General features: G+C 35.2%; 3 protein-coding genes across 3 annotated transcripts; 1 reads left to right on the top strand and 2 right to left on the bottom strand.

Annotated features, from left to right (window-relative positions):
• Nucleotides 1-12,546: 12,546 nt before the first annotated feature.
• On the top strand, nucleotides 12,547-15,335 carry LOC145058129 (WAT1-related protein At2g37460-like). The gene is made up of 7 exons (XM_079006043.1): nucleotides 12,547-12,810; nucleotides 13,093-13,155; nucleotides 13,231-13,347; nucleotides 13,440-13,680; nucleotides 14,278-14,439; nucleotides 14,522-14,673; nucleotides 14,758-15,335. Exons 1-7 carry the CDS (start codon nucleotides 12,608-12,610, stop codon nucleotides 14,954-14,956), a joined length of 1,137 nt encoding a protein of 378 aa, XP_078862169.1. The 5' UTR covers nucleotides 12,547-12,607; the 3' UTR covers nucleotides 14,957-15,335.
• A 1,055-nt stretch (nucleotides 15,336-16,390) lies between these two features.
• LOC145059715 (uncharacterized) lies at nucleotides 16,391-17,044 on the bottom strand. Its single transcript, XM_079007519.1, has one exon. The coding sequence runs from the start codon at nucleotides 17,042-17,044 to the stop codon at nucleotides 16,391-16,393; it is 654 nt and encodes a 217-aa protein (XP_078863645.1).
• Nucleotides 17,045-17,139: 95 nt separating this feature from the next.
• Nucleotides 17,140-18,124, bottom strand: LOC145059714 (uncharacterized). Its single transcript, XM_079007518.1, has 3 exons — nucleotides 17,776-18,124; nucleotides 17,574-17,715; nucleotides 17,140-17,470 (listed from the first exon to the last, which is right to left on the bottom strand). Exons 1-3 carry the CDS (start codon nucleotides 18,122-18,124, stop codon nucleotides 17,140-17,142), a joined length of 822 nt encoding a protein of 273 aa, XP_078863644.1.
• Between the last annotated feature and the right edge of the window lie 2,629 nt (nucleotides 18,125-20,753).

Raw genomic sequence — 20,753 nt, 5'->3', positions numbered from 1 at the left:
CAAAGGGTTGCTGCAACGTTCATGAGTGCTTATGAACTAGTTTTGAGCATTGGAACAAACCCGCTCTTGCTGGAATCACCTTATGGAATATGATATAAAAAGGTGATCGCAAGACGATAATATCATATAGTCTTAAAACCTAGATATATGGTTTGTTATTTGTTAATTGATTGTACATTGATAATGCGAAAACGCATCAGTAACTCGGTGTTATAAAACGCATTGTTGTGTATAGTTGATTAATGAATAAGTAAATGCATATAAGTCGAAGTTTATCTGTAACTTTTATCTAAGAAGGTAAAAATGATATCTCGGCCGCTTGATGATTTGATTTGACTTATGTGCTAGGCCCGGTCAGAACTGAATTGATGTGTTCGATTAAGTTCTATGTCAAATAAATCAGAGATCGAGAAACCTAAATGCTTGACTAACCATTCCATAGGATTGTCAGCATGATATCTAACAGAGGACTGTACGATCCCTTATCTAAAGGACAAGATTGATTAGATCAGAGTTTGACAACGTCTTTGAGAGCTACGATTGCAAACCGAATTGTACTTGTGCATATAGTTACTAGACTTATCCAAGTGGGAGACTATTGGAATAATGTCTAAGGCTACAACTATATTAGGCAAGTATTTGACCCGGTTGTGCATGGTCCTTTTGGGTTGCCTTCACCATAGCAACTTGATAGGATGATTTATTAAGAGAGAGTAAATATTATTAATATATTATGGGAATAATATAAAGAATAATATATTGTTATTTGATTAATATAAGTCATAGAATTAATTAATTAATTTGGTGACTTAAAGAGGTTAATTAAATAAAGGGGTATAAATTGTCAATTGTTTGATAGTTAAGCTTTAGACTATAAATCCTTATAGATATATAGTGGACGGATTCTAGAAGCTAGGATAGCTTCAAAATCGTCCAATGAGTTATCTAAGGAAAGGATTTGGATAGCCTTAAGAGAAGATTATCCAATTAGGGTTTAGGTTGTAACCCTTAAGGAGTCTACAAGTATAAATAGATCCCATGGGCAAGGGAAATCGGGACCTCACGAAAAAGTAAGAGAACCCTGGCTGATTTCCTTCCCTCTCCTCTCTCTTAAATCATCTTCCTTGCTATTGGTGTTTGTAAGCCATTAGAGGAGTGACAATTGTGACTCTAGAAGCTCCAAGACAACAAGATCAACAAGGAATTCAAAGGTATGGTTCTAGATCTATTTCAATGTTGTTATTTAACCTAATTAGACATTAGAAGTCTTGGATTCAAAGCATGTTTAATTAGAAAGCCTAGATCCAAGCATTAGGGTTTTGCATGCGCACATAGGAAAGTTCTTATGGCTAAAACCCATCAATGCTAAGATATGACATTTGAGAGTTTGTGAGTTAGTTGGGTTGCAAAACCCTGGATGATATGATTGCTGGCGCCCTAGAACGGGAAATCGATTTGGAGCTTCTGAAGAAGTAGAGACTAGTGCAGACACCAATAACGGAGGGCTAGGCTAAGAGGCCCAAGACTCCTGACTTGAGATCGAGGGGCCATCAGGGTCGGGGCTGTTGTGCCAAGTTTGGGAAGAATCATGAAGGCAGTTGTTGATACAAGGATGGGGTTGTTTCGGATACAACCAATCATACCATTTTAGCAGAGATTGCCCTCTTAGAGCATTGATATGTGTCTACTGTAATCAGAATGGCCATAAAAATACTGATTAGCCGAGGTTGATAGGAGGGGAAGTGGCGACGCCTATGCCAACCACTTTGAGGATCACTGATGGCTACCAGGGCACGACAGAGACACCTGTGATGAAGCGTAGGGCATTCTAGTTGACATTTGAGGACGTACGGGCAACACCAAATGTGGTTATTAGTTTGTATCTTTACTATGTCTTTTACTGATTTCATTATTTATGCTTATGTTTTATTGATCATGTATAGGGAAATTCTTAGTCAATGGTATGACCGCTCATGTCCTTTTTGATTCGGTGCTACCTGATCTTTTGTATCTCCTGCACTCAACAAGAGGATTAGCGAAGCTCTATGGACTCTGGATTACCTTTTAGAGGTGGAGATTGCTGATGGTTGGTCAATCAGTGCATTTACCGTTCATCGGGGCTATGTTCTGAATATATGTTCAACACAAGATATTCTAGTAGTATGGTTCTGATTCCTCTATAAGGTTCGAACGTTATTGTGGGTATGGACTGGCTAGGCCCTAATGGGGGAATAATTGATTGTGAGCACTAGTTGGTAAGAGTTTGAACCCTAAGTAGGGAAGAACTAGTTATTCATGATGAGGGTTCTCAACATGGACTGACTCTTTGTTTAGCTGTGAGAGCTAGGAGATGCCTTCAGTAGGGATGTTTTAGGTTTTTGGCCTATGCGATGGACACTCGAGTTGAGGGGGCGAAAGTCATGGGTGATGTGCCTATTGTTCGAGAGTTCCCTGATGTGTTTCCCAAAGATTTTTCAGGAGTGCCTCCTGAGAGACAGGTGGAGTTTCAGATCAATTTGATTAACAATGTTGCACCGATAGCCAAGGCGCCACATTGTTTAGCTTCTCCAGAGATGCAGGAGTTGTCTATGCAGCTTCAGAAGCTGTTAGATAAAGGGTTTAGCAGTCTGAGTAGTTTGCCGTAGGGAGCACCAATCTTGTTCATGAAAAGAAGGATGGATCACACGGGATGTGAGTTGATTATCTGGAGTTGAATAAGTTAACGGTGAAGAATCTTTACCCATTCCTAAGGATAAATGAATTATTTGACAAGCTTCAGGGTGCATCTTGGTTCTCCAAGATATATTTGCCATCAGGGTATCATAAGATGAGGGTTCGAGATGAGGATGTACAGAAGATAGCCTTCAGGACTCACTATGGTCATTACGAGTTTATGGTGATGCATTTCATGCTTACCAGTGCACCAGCAACGTTCATGGATCTTATGAATCGAGTGTGCAGACCTATGCTTGATCGGTCGGTGATTATGTTTATTGATGATATTTTGGTCTACTCCAAGACAAATGAGTAACATGAGGAGCGCTTATGGGAAGTTTTGGAGACCTTAAGGAGGGAGTGGCTTTATGCCAATTTCTCCAAATGTGAGTTCTGGTTGGGCTAGGTGCAGTGTTTGGGGCACATCGTCAACCATAATGGTATATTGGTTGATTCGGCCAAGAATGGGGCAGTGATGTAGTATAAGGTTCCGAGGACACCATCTGAGATTCAGAGCTTTTTTGGTATAGGGGGTTATTATCGAAGATTTATTCAAGATTTCTCCAAGATTGTTGTACCATTGACCCACTTGACAAAAAAGAGTGTTACTTTCCGGTGGGGGCCTGATCAACAGGCAACATTCAAGACTCTGAGACAGAGACTGTACGGGACTCCGCTTCTTTCTCTCCCTGAGGGTATGGATAATTTTGTGTTTTATTATGATGAGTCGATTTTGAGATTAGGAGTCGTGCTTATGCAGATGGGTCACATGATTTCTTACACTTTGAGGCAATTAAATCATCATGAGACGAATTACCCGACACATGATTTGGAGCTAGGACGGTCTTTTTTGATCCCAAGATTTGTAGGAATTACTTGTTTAGGTCAAGTGTACTATCTATACTGATTACAAGAGCCTAAGATACTTGATGGATCAGTCGAATTTGAATATGCGACAACGGAGATGGTTGGATGTGGTGAAGGATTATGATTGTGAGATTTTGTATCACCCAGGGAAGTCCAATATTATGGCCGATGCCTTAAGCCGCAAGGTGATGATTGAGCCAATTGGAGATTTATATATGAGGATGGTTATTATCTCACCACTGTTAGAGTTGATCAATAATGCGCAAGTAGAAGGGTTGAAGAAGGAAAATTAGAAGGAAAAGAAGATCAGGGGCCATATTCTGTTATTAGTCAGAGATAGTTGTGGGTTATTAACTCAGTGTGGCAGGGTTTGGATTTCGGTTGCTAGTGGGGTTAGGCAAAAATTATTGGAGGAGGCTCATAAGTCAAAATTTTCGATCATCTAGGAGCCATAGAGATGTACATACACTTAAGATTGATTTATTGGTGGCCCTGTATGAACAAGGGGTGACATGGTTTGTGGAGTAGTGCTTGAATTACTGAAAATTCAAGGCTGAACATCAGAGACCCCACGAAAAGATGCAACCATTACCTATTCCCATGTGGAAATGAGAGGAGATCACCATGATCTTCATCACAAATTTTCCAAGGATGGGCTGTGGGGTTGATTCTTTCTAGGTCTTCGTTGATAGGTTGAACAAAAGTGCTCATTTCACACCTATCACTGATAGTATATTTTCCGAGAAGTTGGCAAACTTCTACGTTAGGGAGGTGGTGATTTGGCACGGGGTTCCAGTTACAAGGGTCTCTGATTGGGATGTCGTTTTACCTCCAGGTTATGGAGGAAATTCCATGAGGAGTTGGTTACTTAGTTGCATTTCAGTACATCATACCACCCCCAAACCGATGGACAGAGCGACCAGACTATTCAGATGCTCGAGGATATGCTCAAGTCATGCATGTTGGATTTTGGCAGGAGTTGGGATACTAATCTTCCATTGGCCGAGTTCTCCTGTAACAACAGCTATCATGCTAGTATTGATCGAGCACCTTTTTAGATGTTGTACGAGAGGAAGTGACGGCCTCCGGTTTATTGGAGAGAGTTCGGGCGTTGGGTTATGGGGAGTATTAAGGTAGTACTCAAGACCACCATGTTGATTCAGCAGATGCGAGGTTGATTGCACACCATGTAGTCTCCAGAAGAGTTAACTTGACCGACGACGATCAGATCTTGATTTATAGGTGAGAGATTATGTGCTTCTGAAGGTGTCACCTTGGAAAGATTTCATTCGATTCTGGAAGCGGGGCAAGTTGGCCCCCTGATATATTGGTTCCTTCAAGATTATCTCCCGGGTAGGAAAGGTTGCATACTTGTTGGATCTGCCTGATGAGCTCAGCCAGACCCACAACAAATTCCACATCTCTCAATTGTGGAAGTGTTTAGCTGATGATTCCGTGGTGGTTCCTTTCGATGATATTCAGGTGGACGAACGCCTAAAATATGTGGAGATACTGATTGCGATCCTTGATAGGAAGACTAAGGCCTTGTGCAACAAGGTGGTGAGGTTAGTTAAGGTGAAATGGTAGCACCAAATGGGTTTGGAGTGGATGTGGGAGCCTGAGGAGGAAATGAGGGAGCATTACCCGGAATTATTTACAACATCGGACTTCGTGGGTGAAGTATGATTCAAGTGGGGGAGAATTGTAACACCCGTTTCTTCAGGTACATTTCTTATATTATTTAAGCCTTAATTTTATTTTCCAAAAATTTGGTCTTACGCAGGGGATAGGAAGTCACCTACGTATTGGCGTAGGTTAACAAGTCACTGCGGGGACTTAATGCCTTACGCAGGGTATACCAAAGGCTACGCATGTCATATGAGCGTTGGATCTAAAACCCTAATTAGGGGTTTATGAGTCCTATTTAAAGGCTCTAATCCTTTAAGATCATTCTTATTCTCAGCCTCTTACCTCTCATATTGTAACCTCGAAACCCTAACCTCTTTGTTTGAGTTTGGAGCCTGAAGTATTGTTTTGGTGTGCATTTAGTGAAGAAGGAGTCCATTTTGGAACCTTAAGTATTGTTTTGGTGTACATTTAGTGAAGAAGGAATCCATTAGAGAGAAAGAATCGTGTGGCGCGGTGAAGGGTTCCCGTTGGCGTTTCCGGCTCTCCTAGTCTCCACCTACTTGTGGAAGAGGGGGGTGAGTTGATATGAACAACGGATTGACAGAGCTCTTGGCATTGCTTTGTTTTTCTCTCTTTTCCTATCGTCGAGTTCCGACCCAGCCGAGATCGCCCTTCAGTAGTTGCCCTCCTCGCCCCAGATTCATGTGAAATGGCTGGTGGTAAGCGTGGTAAGGTCGCTGCTAAAGAATGGTGGGAGGGCGAAAGGAAGGCTTTGACTAACTCCTTCTAGGGTCTAACTCCAAGCTCTCGTAAATATCCTTTCTCCCTTCCTAACCTAACCTTCTGTTTCCCGCGGGCTAGGCAGTCAGCTAGCTGAAGTTATCAAGTAACGACTTTTCATGTCATTCCCATTTAGGTCCAATTCGGATCCCTCCGTTGTTTCCTTTTTTTTTCAAGACTACTACTATTGCTAACGTAGTAGGCAAAGTGCTATTAATCGGATGGTCCGACCCCCATCTCGAACCACACATGCAAGTTTCCCTGCATGTGGCTCGTCCGTGCTTTTCTATTCATGTACCCACAGAGCGGTACACTGAAAAGAAGGAGTCCATTAGAGAGGCATTGGTGAACCTCAAGCTTGTAGATCTAGAATTTGCTATTCTTTACCATTCTCCAGGAGGTATAAAGCTCGAAACTTGATGATTTATTTGATAGATCTAGTTAGTTATGGGTGTTATGAGCTTTTTGCCCCTTAAATTTGGTCTTAGTGAGTATAAGCTACTCCAGACCTCATGGATGTTATTATCTATCATTTCTGAGGATGTAAAGTGATAAAAATGGGAACTTGGTTGATCTCATCCATTCATGCTTGAGTTCTTGAGATTTGAAGTGTGCTTTGGACTTAGGTCTTGGTATTATGCTCCATTAAGCTATGTAAAGGCATAAAGTTGAAGACTATATCACTTAGGATGTTATTTCGGACCATATTTGAGAGTTAGACGTTTGGTCCTTGTGAACTAAGGACTTAATAAGAAGTTGGCAAAATAGAGCATTTACGTGGGGAGTAATCATGGCTACGCATGGCGTAGCCTAATTTTGTCCTGATTCCATTCAAAGTCTATACGCTAGGCATAGAGCATGGTATGCATGGCGTAGCCCATAAGTGGAATTTTGGTTAAAATGGGTATTAGGTCATGTTTAGTGGATTATGGCCAAGGAAGGTTAAAATGGTCTTTTACCTAGATATAAAGAGAGTGATTTTGGTCTGTGACCCTTTGTTGTGAATTATTGCTTTGATTTCTAATTAGGGTCTTGTGGTATATTGATTAGTGTGGGAAGTTCCATTTTCGGCAACTCGAGCATGAGAATTGTTTGTCTTTAGATTGAGGTGAAGCTTCTCACTATTCTCGTAGGTTGAAGGCACCAATGCCGGCCCACTGGATTATGCTGGTTGTATTGTGACTCTTGCATGTTTATGTTAGGTTGGGCCCATTTGTATGTTGGCTTTCGTCCATTATTATTTATGTTAGGTTAGGCCCAATGTATGTTGGGTTGGGCTAAATAAACTATGTTGGGTTGGTCCTATTTATTTATATGTTGGGCCGGGCCCATTTATATGGTATGTGGTATTTTGGGGAACTCACTAAGATTTATGCTTAAGGTTTTGTGGTTTAATATTTTTAGGTACTTCCAGTTTGAAAAGGTAGGGCCACACGTGATCGTATATCATCTCCCTTGATTTTATTCTGCATTGACTTTTGATTTCACTATGATGTTGAGAATACTTTGTATTATGGTTGTTTGGAACAAATTAATGTTACTTTGGGAGTTTGAAAAATAAAAATTTTACCACTATTTTTGGGATGCTACAAACCTGGTTGTGTAGATATCACTCGACTTAATTAATGCGATCAAAATAATTGCCGAGAAGAATGACATCATCGATGTAGATAAGTGCAGCTACATAAGTGGTATGTGTTTGAACGATGAAGAGTGAATGATCAACTTTGTAATATTGAAACCAATTCTTAATAAGGCATCAATGAACTTTTTGTACCAATTACAAGATGTTTATCGTAAACCAGATAAGGATTTTTGAAGTTTGCTAATGTGTTTGTCACTAGTTTTAACAAAACCTTATGGAAATTTCATGTAAAGTTTTTCATCTAAATCACCATTCAAGATGGTATTTTTGACGTCAAGTTCATTAATGGTCCATTTTCAACGAAATGTAACTGCTAATATTTTTTTAATTGTTACAATTTTCTCGATGACCTTTGATTTGGATGAAACCTTTAGCGACCAAACACACTTTATAATGCTAAAATTCTTCTTTGGGTTTGTATTTTATTTTATAAACCCGCTTGGAGTCGATTACTTTCTTGGTTAAAGGGAGACCAGTCAAAATCCAAGTATTGTTTCTTTCATGTGCTTGGATTTCATTTTTCTTTGATTCTTGCCATTTTATATCTTTGGCTGCTTGAGATAAGTGATTGGGCTCACTGTGTTGTGATGGCAGTTAAAAAAGATTTGTGGCATTATAATTTTTTCTGTAAGAAAAAAAGTTAGATAACGTGTGTACCATTGTTGAGGATGTTGAATTGACGTTGGGAAGAGGATGGTCTAAGGAAGGTGGCATTTTCACTTCATAATCACCAAATTATTGAGGAAGATATCTAACTCGTTCTAGTCGATGGTGTTGCACTGGAATGGAGGTTAAATGAAAATTGTGTTGTGTACTGCTCTTTAGTTGTAGTTTGAGTAGAGTTTCTTTTTAGTGTTCGATTTCTATAGGTGGTGTTACATCAAGAGTAGAATCTGATTGCATTTTTTTGTTACCGGGGTAGATGGTAGGGCATAATCGTATGGTGTCAGCCAAAAATTGGAGTTGGAAAGAACATCCTCGATATCAAGGATGTGAGGGTGTATGTAATGAAAAAGGTATTGACATTCAAAAAATTTCACATCTCTAGAAACTCACATCTTCTTTTCTTTTAAATCATAAACATGGTAACCTTTTGTGTCGATTGATAGCCAAGAAAACGCAAGGTCTCCCCTTTTCTTGGAACCTGTCCTTTGATGCTTTGTTTTCTTTTATGTATACTAAGATCCATAAAACTCTCATATGATCATAATACGATTTATAATCAAATAAAAGTTAATAGGGTGTCTTGTTCTTCAACACTTTAGATGGTAGTCTGTTTATGATGTAGGTGGCAGTCAATACGCATTCACCCTAAAATTTTATGGGTAAATTTGCTTCAAATTTCAAGGCTCTTACAACTTATAATAAATGACTATATTTTCTCTCAACAACCTTATTTTGTTGAAAGGTGTGTATGTATGATGTTTTGTGGATGATTCCATTATATTCATAGTATCATACCATTTGTTTTAAGACAAACTCACCTCCATTGTCACTATGAATTTTCTTGACCCCTTTTTCAGATTGTGATTTTACCATATTGCAAAAACCATTAATATAGTGCTTGCATTAGACTTGTTTTAGATCAAATATACCCATGTACATTGACTAAAATCATCGACGATGATAAAAAAAAATAATGAGCCCTGTAGGTAAGGGCCACACGATAACGTCCCCAAATATCGCAATGGATAAGATCAAAACAAGTAAAAGATTTTATAGAACTATCTAAAAATAGAATCTAGTTTGCTTTGCTTTTTCATAGGGATCACAATGCTCTACGTAAACTATTTTCCCTATGGAATCAATGTGTTGTAGCTTATTGTTGGATGCATGCCCTAACCTTCTGTGCCAAATGTCTGAATCAACTTTTACCGCCATTACTACAATTCTTAAATCTGTTCCTTCCAATTGATATATATATATATATATATATATATATATGTATATATATGTGTGTGTGTGTATGTATACACACACATATACCATTCTCTCATCTCCTTATGCGAATCAGATTCCTAGAACGTAAGTCGTGTATTAGGCAATAATCTGACTAAAATGTCATTAAACAATTGAAATCCTTTGTAATTTTGTTGACTAAAAGTATGTTGCATTTAAAGTGTGGAATGTGTAAAACATGATCATTTTTTGTGTGATTGGGAGACATGCAGTTCCAACTCCTTGAACTGGAACATTTTCACCATTTGGTATACTAACATGATTTCATTCGTTGGGTTTTCTAGATTTAAGAGAAAGGATTTGTTACATCCAATGTTCTCAGTGGCACATGAGTTAATGATCCAAGGGGTATTAAAATAAAACTTACCAGCCATGTCGACTTTTCATTTTATTGTGGACTTATTTAATTGCTTAATTAATTTTGAATATTGATCCAGGTTGAACCTGAGTATTGGGCTAGACTCAATTTCCATATCTGTTGCCAATGGTGTTGGTTTGGTTGCCTTTTGTTGATCTCTTGGTTTCTTTCTGTTGCGAGAATCCCAACGTTCTGGAACCTTCATGAATTTTAAATTATTTTTCATAAATTTTTTGTCAATTGTTTGGTTATGTACCTGATAAGCAACAATGTCAGTAGTGATTCTTCTTGAAGAGGATATACTTCATTATTGTTCGTCTTCTGCTACAAGATGGTATGTGTTTCCAAGACTTGGCATTGGTTTGGTGCTCAAGGTTTGGGTTTTGATGGTTCCAAATACATCATCAAGTCCCAAGAGGAATGCATAGATATACTCTTTTTATATTGACTCGAAGAGTCGTTTCCAAGGGCACATGTGCACTTGCTGCAGGTGCATCTCAGAATTAGTGAAACAATGTGGATTTCAACCTAAATGGCTCTCAACTTAGTAAAATAAGTTGATAATGTGGTGTTGTCTTGTCTTTAAATCGTTAGTGCTTGCTTGAATTCGTAAGCTTGAGGGATGCTTTCTCTTCCAGATCGTTCTTCAAGATCATCCCAAACTTCTTGGGATATATTGGCATATTTGACACTATTTCGTATATCGTTCTCCATTTCTTCTATTATCTAACCTCGTATTAGGGATCATAACATTCCCATTCCTTAATTTCCAAGCCGTCTTGCATCGGTTTGATGAGGGTTCCATCAATGAAACCTGATTTGTCCTTTGCCAAGAGAAAATCCTTCATCTCCCTTGGCAAGTCGAAATAGTTGTTGTTATTAAGAATTTCATTGACGTGGATTTGTTGAGGATAGTCAGTAGGATGCATGTATAAGGGTGAGATGGGGTCCGATGATGGGTTTGTGCTGGAATAGTTGCCGCCGGGGTTGTACCTGTCATGGTCATTTTAGCAGGAATGTGCATCCCGCTCTGATACTATATAAAAATCTGATAAATGTTGGAAACTGAGGCTTTATCGGAGATTTCTCTTCATAAAATTGAACCAAATTAAAAGTCATATTCTCAAATATTTTTAAACTTATGATAATGGTTCTAATATAAACCAAAACAAGAAATTAAATACAATTCTTGTTAGCAAGATTTTGCTTTAATTATTGATAAAAATTCTAGAAAAGAAACAATATTGAAAACTTCATATTATACAATTAGTTAAAATCATATCTATAAACATTTTTCATGCTTGCATTACTGATAACTTAAAACGAATATCACAATTCTTTCATGCAAATAATCATATTTATAGGAAAGTTAACATTTAAACATTTTATTCATAGCAAACAACTTGTTTGCCATGTATTTCATGATAGAAATTCATTGGAATGAGGGGTGGTGAAAAGTAGGGGGCAAGGTGGGACGATGATGGTGAAGGTGGGGTGGTGTTCATCAATTACGATAAAAAAAAAGGGATAACGTATATAGTTGATTTACGTGAGTCTAATAGTAAAACTTTAACATAGTTAAAGGAAGAGACCATCATGGTAACAAAAAATACAACCAAATAACGGAATAGTAAGAAAAAATATTTCGACTGCAAACACAATTATACAACAAATATATATAGATCATCTTTGTAATTTACTTTATATTTATATTTGATGATATTTTTATATCGGGACATAAATACAACAAAGGTTGCAACAAAAGTTCAACAAAGTGCAACTTTTTTTCTTTTTTTAAATTTAGGCAATACAAAATATATCTACAACTATTTTGTAATTTTTAACAAACATTTTTAATTATTTATGATTAACAAATATTTCATAAAATATTAACATGAATACAGTAAACTTTTTTTTGGACAAGCTATTCCTAATTTTATCTATCCCGGACAAGAGTTGAATCATCGCCATCAAAGAGACATGACAAGACTTGGTACATAAGATATATTTTTAAACAAAAGTAATGTAAGTCTTACTATATTTTAAAATATATTAAGTTTACATTATTAATTGTATTAATTTGTATTACCTAGTTTCATAATATGGAAGTTAGTTAATCAATTATAATAAAACATAAACTAAAAATATTAACATTTGATTATATTTATATAGTTCTAAATAAACGAAATAGATAAATTAATGAGTAATTAAAATAATAAATGATCAACTTTAATTTGATTCTTTTAATATGGTCTAAAACTTGGCGTTGCAAATATTTTCCAAAAGTAGAAAGAGAACTATGTGACAAATTTGCAAGATATGAAGTCCATGCATGGTCTGGTCTTAGTACCTTACTGGAAAGGAGCAAGTTCAACTCTAGCAAAATCCTATTTTTCTTATACAACGACGATGTTTAATGTCTAGTCATGTGACATTGGTTACAACATGAGTCCTAAAAACGCAGATAAACTTAAAAAGAATGTCATAAATCTCCACAAACAAAAAAGGTGTTAGATTATAAAGTGGCAACAAGATTTGTCATAAAAGTTGTCCAACTGTTTAACAAGTGTAGTATATAAACCAAAGAGGCAAGAATCTCCAAACACCCATTACACATCTCATATTAAACAACTTTAGCTTCCATACATAGCGAGATGAGTAAATCTGAGGGTATGAGTGAATTCTTTCACAAGGGGAAGCCATTTTTTGCTGTTGTTTTCATACAGTTCGGGTTTGCAGGCATGGACATTCTTTCTAAAGTTGCATTGAATGAAGGAATGAGCAATTACGTATTTGTTGTTTATCGCCATGCAGTCGCCACTCTTGTCATGGCCCCTTTCGCGCTTCTTCTTGACAGGTTATTTCTTGACAGGTTATACTGTGTTTGGTGTGTAGTGGAGTGAAACCAAGACTACAATAGCAATGTCAATGGGACAACATTGCAATTGTTTGTCTCGCCTAAAAAGATGGAACAAGGACACACCCTCTATTTCTTGTCTTGCAAAAGTTTTAAATACCATTCTTGTGATGATATCATCGAGTCCTTGAAAACTTGTCCACTCCTGTCATGTCCCACGTGATAAACATAGTTTATATGGATTTGTGTTTTATTAATTCTTAATTACATTTTTGAAACCAGGAAAACCAGGCCAAAAATGACACGTCCGATTTTCTTCAAGATTATGATGCTTGCACTACTGGAGTAAGTTTAAGAAAACCGCATCTAAGAGATTCTACCTTTGTGCTTAAATAACAAGCTTTTATTTGTTTTTGGCAGGCCAGTTATTGATCAGAATCTTTACTTTATGGGCCTTAAAGCTACCACAGCGACTTTTGCAGCTGCAATGTCGAACGTTCTTCCTGCTATAACTTTTGTCATGGCATGTATTTTAAGGTAAAAAGCTATTAACATGCATGAAGAAAAGACATGACTATTATAATATATAAGTTTAGGTATAAAAAACTTCGAGATGATGATTTTTTCAGAGTAGAGAAGCTAAACCTAAAGAGCATCCATAGCCAGGCCAAGGTATTAGGGACAGTGACAACTGTTGCAGGTGCCATGGTGATGACACTTATGAAAGGCCCGATTATAGAGCTTTTTTGGACAAAAGGAAGAACGTATCATGAAGTTGCAACCAGTGGGGTAGATCTTCACCATTCTCTCAAGGGTGCTTTTATGATCACTGTTGGATGCGTCAGTTGGTCTGGTTTCATGATTCTGCAAGTAAGAGTCCCTATAAACTATGGTAGTATTAGTGTTTAGTCTGACAAAAGAAATGAAATGGTTTAATTCTGTGGAATTTGAAAAAAAAAAAAAAACCCTCGTTTTGCCTATTTTAATTGCTTTTTTTTTTCTTCCATTTTTTTAATTTGATTCCGTGTGTTTTTTTTTTCTCCTTCATGAAACGGATTTTAAAAAGTGCAAGATAACCCACATTTATTTATAGAATCTTTTATCACAAAAATCTTTTTTGAAAGAACTTCATGATTATAGTTATATTATAGATTTATTTTCTAAAAGTAACTTCTTTTTTGATTTTCAATAAGTTTTTATTTTGTTTATTTTTTTTAGTTATGTAAATAGCAGATTCAATAATTAAAATTAAAAACAATGTTTAGACTATACCTTGCGTATATATAAAACATTCATTTCATTATTATTCATTTACACCAATCAAACATGATCATACAAAATATTTATAACAACTCATTTCATTCTCTTCCTTATTCTTTTATATTCATCATTATATTCTTTTTTATTCCATTCCATCCAACCAAATATACCTAGATTATATATCTAACTTGTTCCTTATACTTATAGTCGATCACCCTAAAGTCTTATCCCTCTGAGATTTCTCTAACTGCTTGGATATGCTTAATGGGAACAATTGAGGGAGGGATATTGGCATTGATAATGGAGAGGGGAAATCCCGCAGCCTGGGCAATAAAGTGGGACACAACACTAATGGCAACTGTATACACGGTAAGGTTGCATGTTGAATCAACAAATTTGTGTGTGTGTGTGTGTGAATCTAAAGATCTCTGATTGTGTGATCCTAATGCAGGGGATAGTGTGTTCGGGTCTAGCATATTACATCCAAGGACTAGTAATGAGAGTCAAAGGTCCTGTTTTTGTGACTGCATTTAGTCCATTGTGCATGATAATTGTAGCTGTGATGGGTTCCATTATTCTAGCTGAGCAAATGTACCTAGGAAGGTATCTTTTTCAGTTCATTAATTTGGTTGGTAGTGTTAACATGAAGTAATGATAAGCTAGCTAATTAATTAACATTTTTCACAGGGTTATTGGAGCCATTGTCATAGTTGCAGGGCTTTATCTTGTTGTTTGGGGTCTTAGCAAGGACACCAAGAATCCATCTGTACCTATTGACGAGAAGATAATAGCACTAGAAGAACAAATGCCGGGTAAAGAATGTGAAGAAAGTCACTATCATAAGGTCATAACCGTGAAAGCCTCAGATGGAGTTGCATCTGTCTAGGAGTTTGTGGTGATCGGAGTAAGATGAATGGATTAAGCTCTTAATAAATCTCATGCTCTAAGAATTCTCATGCGTCTAATAAGTGTGTGTCAAATGGATACCACTATTGTCAGTATCTCACATGGACTTTCCATTGTCATCCATATTACCACATGTTTTATTAAATGTTATAGAGTCTGAAAAATCCCTTAATCAAAGTTTTTACGTAGTGATGAAGCGTTATTATCATCACTACTGAAATCTGATCCATTGATTAAGCATCGTTATCGTTATGTTTGTTGAAGGTACCCATGGGTGCTATTCTAATACCGTGTCGTTAAAAATCAAGATTCTTGTATTATTCTTTCTGAAATATATATATGAACCAATTGTTATAGAACCGTTATTCTCCATGTTGCTCATATACCAACATCTTTAATTTTAGGAAGAGACTCGAAGTCGACTGGTGATTAACCAACTAATAGGAAAAGACGGCTCACCTAAATTGTGAAACAATTGATTTTATCATTTTAGGAAAATCAAATTTGACCAATATCAGTACGTAGGAGCAAAAGATTTTTGACCACATTTTATAGACAATTTATTAAAAGAAACGTAGATCAGTAACAAATTATTAGTGTACGTATAGTCGTTATAGCCCATTATCATGTATAGCCAATAGCTAGCCTTGTATTAGCTAGTTAGCCCATCTATTTTATGTAGCCCATTATATTTTGTATATATTACTACAAAGTCCAGATTGTTTAATATTTGAAAAAGTTAGTATTAAGAGAAATTATTACCCAAATCGATCATATAAAAAGAAGAAAATGGTGCAACTGGAGTTAGGATATTTCATCTGGTATAACCTTCATGGGTTGACATTTGACATGGCACCTGATTTGCAACATTTTTTGTATAATTGTATTGTTAAATTTGAATAGAAGATACTTAAACCGCGTAAAACATTTATAGGATTATATATGGTTTAGATCGTTTAATTCTTAGATTTGTAATAAAACATGTTAATATAGATTTTAATACAAACTCGTGATGAGACACGTGTGTTGTACGGGTAAGATTTTTTATTTTTTATTTTTTTATTTTTTATATTGATGTTTGGTGGGTGAAGTTGATGTCAGTGACGGAGCTAGGAATTTTGATACGGGGTACAAAAATTATCAAATTCAAAATAGTAATTGTCAAGATTCAAAATAATATTTTCAAAGAGTTTCTAAACATTTGAAATCGTAAATCGGAAAAACATAAATTAAACAAAAGTTACAATTGAATCCGCCGATTCGTCATATCTTGAAATTGATCAATGATATCGTCATCTGGAACTTGTAGGAACACATCCTTCTCAATAAAAGTGACTAAACAATTATTTAAAAGTTGATCACCCATCCTATTCCGCAACTTATTTTTGACATGTCATTCCAGAAAACACTCTCTCTACATTTGTGTAGCAACTAGAAGAATCAACATTAACTTGATAAGCAAAAACACCAGTGGATAAGCCACATGTCTATTTATATCAACAAACTTCACCGAAAGGGAAGTAACGTCATGGATATTTTGGAACTCAACATCTTTTTTCACATCATTTATGAAGATATCAAGTTGACAATCAAGAGTCATCAAATCCGTGCTTGAAAATTCATAAGGATAGAGAGTAGCAAGTTTGAGTAATTTATCTTTGTCAAAAGAAGAGAAGCTGTTTTTGGGACTTAAGCAAGTCATGCATGTAAGCAAATCCATATTCACTTCATCAAACCGGCCATCTAGTTCTTGACGCAATAAGTCAATTAATCCAATAAACACTTCAACTCGGAAATGATGAATATTTGTTGCTTGTTGGACAAAACGCTTTGGCCTTCCTTGAAGGATATACTGATCTTCCATATTCGGAAAAACAATGTCATACTTATTACACAATGATGTGACTTTATTCATGTGGTTATCCCATCCAAGATCCCTCATATTTTGCAAAACTCCTTTAGTCACCGAAACAAGTCTCATAGCACTAACAATGTCTTGATCTTTTCTTTGCAAAGAAAGAGACAAATCATTGGTGTATCCAAGTATAGTAGACATTAGTTGCGCCATAAAGATAAAATCAAATGACTCTAGTGAGTACAACAATTGTAGGGAACAAGCCGATCACATTTAAAATAGTTTTGTAGTGAGATCCCCAACGGGTTTCATCGGGTCTCTACAAACCAAGTTCTTGATTTTAACCCTGTTCCTGTTTTAATTTCACCCATTTCCAATGCTTGAGCTACATTTTGAGCTTGAATTTCTCGAATCATCTCTCTTCTCTTACAAGAAACTCCAACAACATTTAACAATGTTGTAAGTATATCAAAAAGCCAAGCACAATCACTATTCTTTTTAGCCATTGCGACGAGTGTTAGTTGAAGCTGATGAGCAAAACAATGAACATAGTAAGCACTAGGAGTTTCAACAAGAATTAAATTTTTTAGGCCATTTATCTCACCTTCCATGTTGCTAGCCCAATCATATCCTTGTCCTCTAATCATAGATGGACTTAAAGAATGTTCAACAAGTAAACTAATAATTGCATTTTTTTAGAGTGAATGCAGTGGTGTCTCTAACATGAACAAGTCCAAGAAACCTCTCAACTATTCTTCCCATATTTCGTTCGACATAACACAAACAAAGAGCTAGTTGTTCCTTTTGGGACACGTCACTTGACTCATCAGCCAAGGTAGCAAAGTAGTCATCACCAATATCATGTATAATTCGCTTAGTAGTTTCTTTAGCACAACAATTAATAATTTCTTTTTAAATCATGGAGGATATTAATTGGCAATTACCTAGAGCATTTTCAAGTATGACATTTGACACGTCTTCATTATGTGTTTTTAGCCACTTCAAAAGTTCAAGAAAATTACCTCTGTTAAGAGATTCCTCATTTTCTCTATGCCCACGAAATGCTAATCCTTGTCGTAACAGATAAGATAAACAAGAAATTGAAGCTTTCAATTGAATTTTATATGCACTTTGAACCGCTTCATTTCCATTACCAAAAGCAACATGTATTGATTTCTTTTTACCATCTCTTAAATTCACATATTTCTCATAAGCAAGGTTGTGAGCACTTTTAAGTCCACCAACATGTTTTCGTATATCTATCTCGTTTATTCCATGACCGAAATCCGCCATTGACAAATGCATCTCCACCTACATTAGTTTCAACTTCACTCTTAAACAAGTAACAAACAAAACAAAAGGTCGCATCTTTGTAAATACTATATTAAAGTCAATACCTTTTTTTATACCAAGAAATGTTAAACCGACGTGGACCTCCAATGTCTCTTGTAGGAAAGACATAAGTTTTTGGTTGACAATGTTTTTTAAGAATGTATGCTCTCCAAACAACATTTCGTTGATTTGGAGGATAATCCATAATGTTTTTTCTTTCTCCCGGATCATGAGGAAGAAGTTCAACATCATAAACTAATTCATCATCCTCTAATGATATAGTACTAGCATCTCAACCACCCAAATTTGAATCAATTGGTGAAGAACATTGAGTGTCTTCAAATTTCATCTTTTTTAACATAAATTGTCGAAGATCGGGTTGTTTTCACTTTGATTTTTTGATATGGATGAATTACTCATTATTTTAAACAAACCCGAACATATAAAATTAAGAAAATCAATATTCAATAATCAATAATCAATAACAGAAGCATTTATGACACAAATTAAAATCATATTCCTAAATATAATTTTCTGAAAGCATAAAACAGAAAATAATTTTAAAAAACATAAGAAGCGAAAACATACCTGATGTAAATGTCGATCTGTCTTAGTTTGTTGCGACTTGCGAACTTGGGATGAATTATTTGCACTTGCCGGCAAGGGTATGAAACGTCAAATTAATGAAATTGAAACGTCAAATTGGAATGGAAGTTATTAGGCAACTGAGACCCACAATAAAATAAATATTATTTTATAAAATAGGAGCGGACATTTTTTTGGGCTCAACTAGGTTTGGATTTGAATATATAATCAATATATATAGTTTTTATGAGTTTTGTATTTATTTATTCCATATCTAAAATCTAAATATGGTACAAACATTTTAGCTGGGAGTGGGGATACAATAACAAAGCATGTTTATAAAAAAAATTATGTATATATAATTTTTTTTGGATGCTATAGTACCCCAACGCACCATGTTCCGCCACTGGTGCATGTTTGGATGAAGGCCACAAATGTGTGGTTTCTTTAATCTGGTTGCTTTTTTGCATATGGTATTTCTTATATGTTTTTGTTTAGCTTCGATTTAATTTCTATATTTCAATTTTGTTGCTTCAATTTAATGTAATTGATTATCGATTATACCTCCCCAAATTTCATATATCTTACATTCTTATGTGCCTATTCTGTGTGCGTGTATACAAAGATTTGTTGGTTTTATGTAAGGATTTTTTTATATAGATTTCTTATCCGTCGGCCTCCAACTTAGCCAAACAAGTAAAGTAAGTTCTAATGTTTAGTAATTTTCTTTACATTTCCAATTTGTGACAGTCAAAGAAAAAATGTATGGATATTTTTGCTTCTTCTTCCAATTTCGTTTTTAACTATATATATATATATATATATATATATATATATATATATATATATATATATATATATATATATATATATATATATATATATACCCTTAAGGGTATATAAGCTTAGGTACCCTAACTCACCATATTACGTCGTTTTGTATCATATATATATATATATATATATATATATATATATATATATATATATATATATATATATATATATATATATATATATATATATATATATATATATATACATTGTAACTGTCCAATGTTCTTATAATTCAACTTCTAACTTGATTTATTTCGAAGATTTTTATAAATTTCATATTTATCTTCTTTTTACATAATATTCATTTTCAACTCTAATATATATAGTCTAGTAGTGTTCGACAAAAAAGATGTGATGTAAGAGGAAGATAATAGTAAAATTTTGAAAATCCAGAAAGTAAATCAAGTTAGGGGTTGAAGTTTAAGAACATTATAATGAACATATCAAACAAAATGACGTATTATGGTGGGTTTGAGTACCTAAGCTTATATACCTTTAAGGGTATATTTACTTTTCCTATATATATATATATATATATATATATATATATATATATATATATATATATATATATATATATATATATATATATATATATATATATATATATACTTGATCGAAAATGACATCGATTTCAAATATGACATGTGCAAGTAATGGATATTTGATTTCATGAATCTACAAAGTCTTAAAATGCCTTCAAGTTTGCCAGATGAAACTTTCACGTTAGTAACATCCACCTCCTGTTTTTGTTTCTCATATGCGTATGCGTTTTCCCCCTCTAAATGGTTTATTCTTTATCTAAATATTGATATTATTTGTATAATAAGATTGTCTTCCTATTTGGTTGGTTATAATGCATACCAGGTGTTTGCTTTTTTTTTTTCCTCCTATTTCTTTACCCTTTGTTTTAGGACATGGATTACACGCACACCAAGTGTTTATTATTTTTCGAAATATTTCTTAAGTGGTTGTTTCTTCGGTGGTTTAAAAAGAACAACAGAGGTCATATACTTCAACATCTTTCCTACCCTATTAATTCATATTTCATTCTCATCAATTGTTTATTCTACTCAATTTCACCCTTCAATGAACAAAGACAAAGACAAAACATTTCAAAGTAGGTCTGCCATAAAACACATATACTCCATCTTTTTATAACTTATAT

This window comes from Lactuca serriola, chromosome 6 (genome assembly GCF_051521515.1).
Source record: "Lactuca serriola cultivar US96UC23 chromosome 6, Lser_US96UC23_V15, whole genome shotgun sequence".
NCBI classification, from domain to species: Eukaryota; Viridiplantae; Streptophyta; class Magnoliopsida; order Asterales; family Asteraceae; genus Lactuca; species Lactuca serriola.
This window is presented reverse-complemented; position numbering and strand designations above follow the sequence as displayed.

Bases quoted from the DNA above. Each gene is read 5' to 3' on its own strand.
- LOC145059715 (XM_079007519.1), bottom strand. From the start codon at position 17,044: ATGGCGCAACTAATGTCTACTATACTTGGATACACCAATGATTTGTCT.
- LOC145059714 (XM_079007518.1), bottom strand. From the start codon at position 18,124: ATGGCGGATTTCGGTCATGGAATAAACGAGATAGATATACGAAAACAT. The intron at 17,716-17,775 runs GTAATTGCCAAT...GTTGTGCTAAAG, and splicing joins CATACTTGAAAATGCTCTAG to AAACTACTAAGCGAATTATA. The intron at 17,471-17,573 runs GTTTCTTGGACT...ATCTATGATTAG, and splicing joins ATGGGAAGAATAGTTGAGAG to AGGACAAGGATATGATTGGG.
- LOC145058129 (XM_079006043.1), top strand. From the start codon at position 12,608: ATGAGTAAATCTGAGGGTATGAGTGAATTCTTTCACAAGGGGAAGCCA. The intron at 13,156-13,230 runs GTAAGTTTAAGA...TGTTTTTGGCAG, and splicing joins ATGATGCTTGCACTACTGGA to GCCAGTTATTGATCAGAATC. The intron at 13,681-14,277 runs GTAAGAGTCCCT...TTATACTTATAG, and splicing joins CTGGTTTCATGATTCTGCAA to TCGATCACCCTAAAGTCTTA.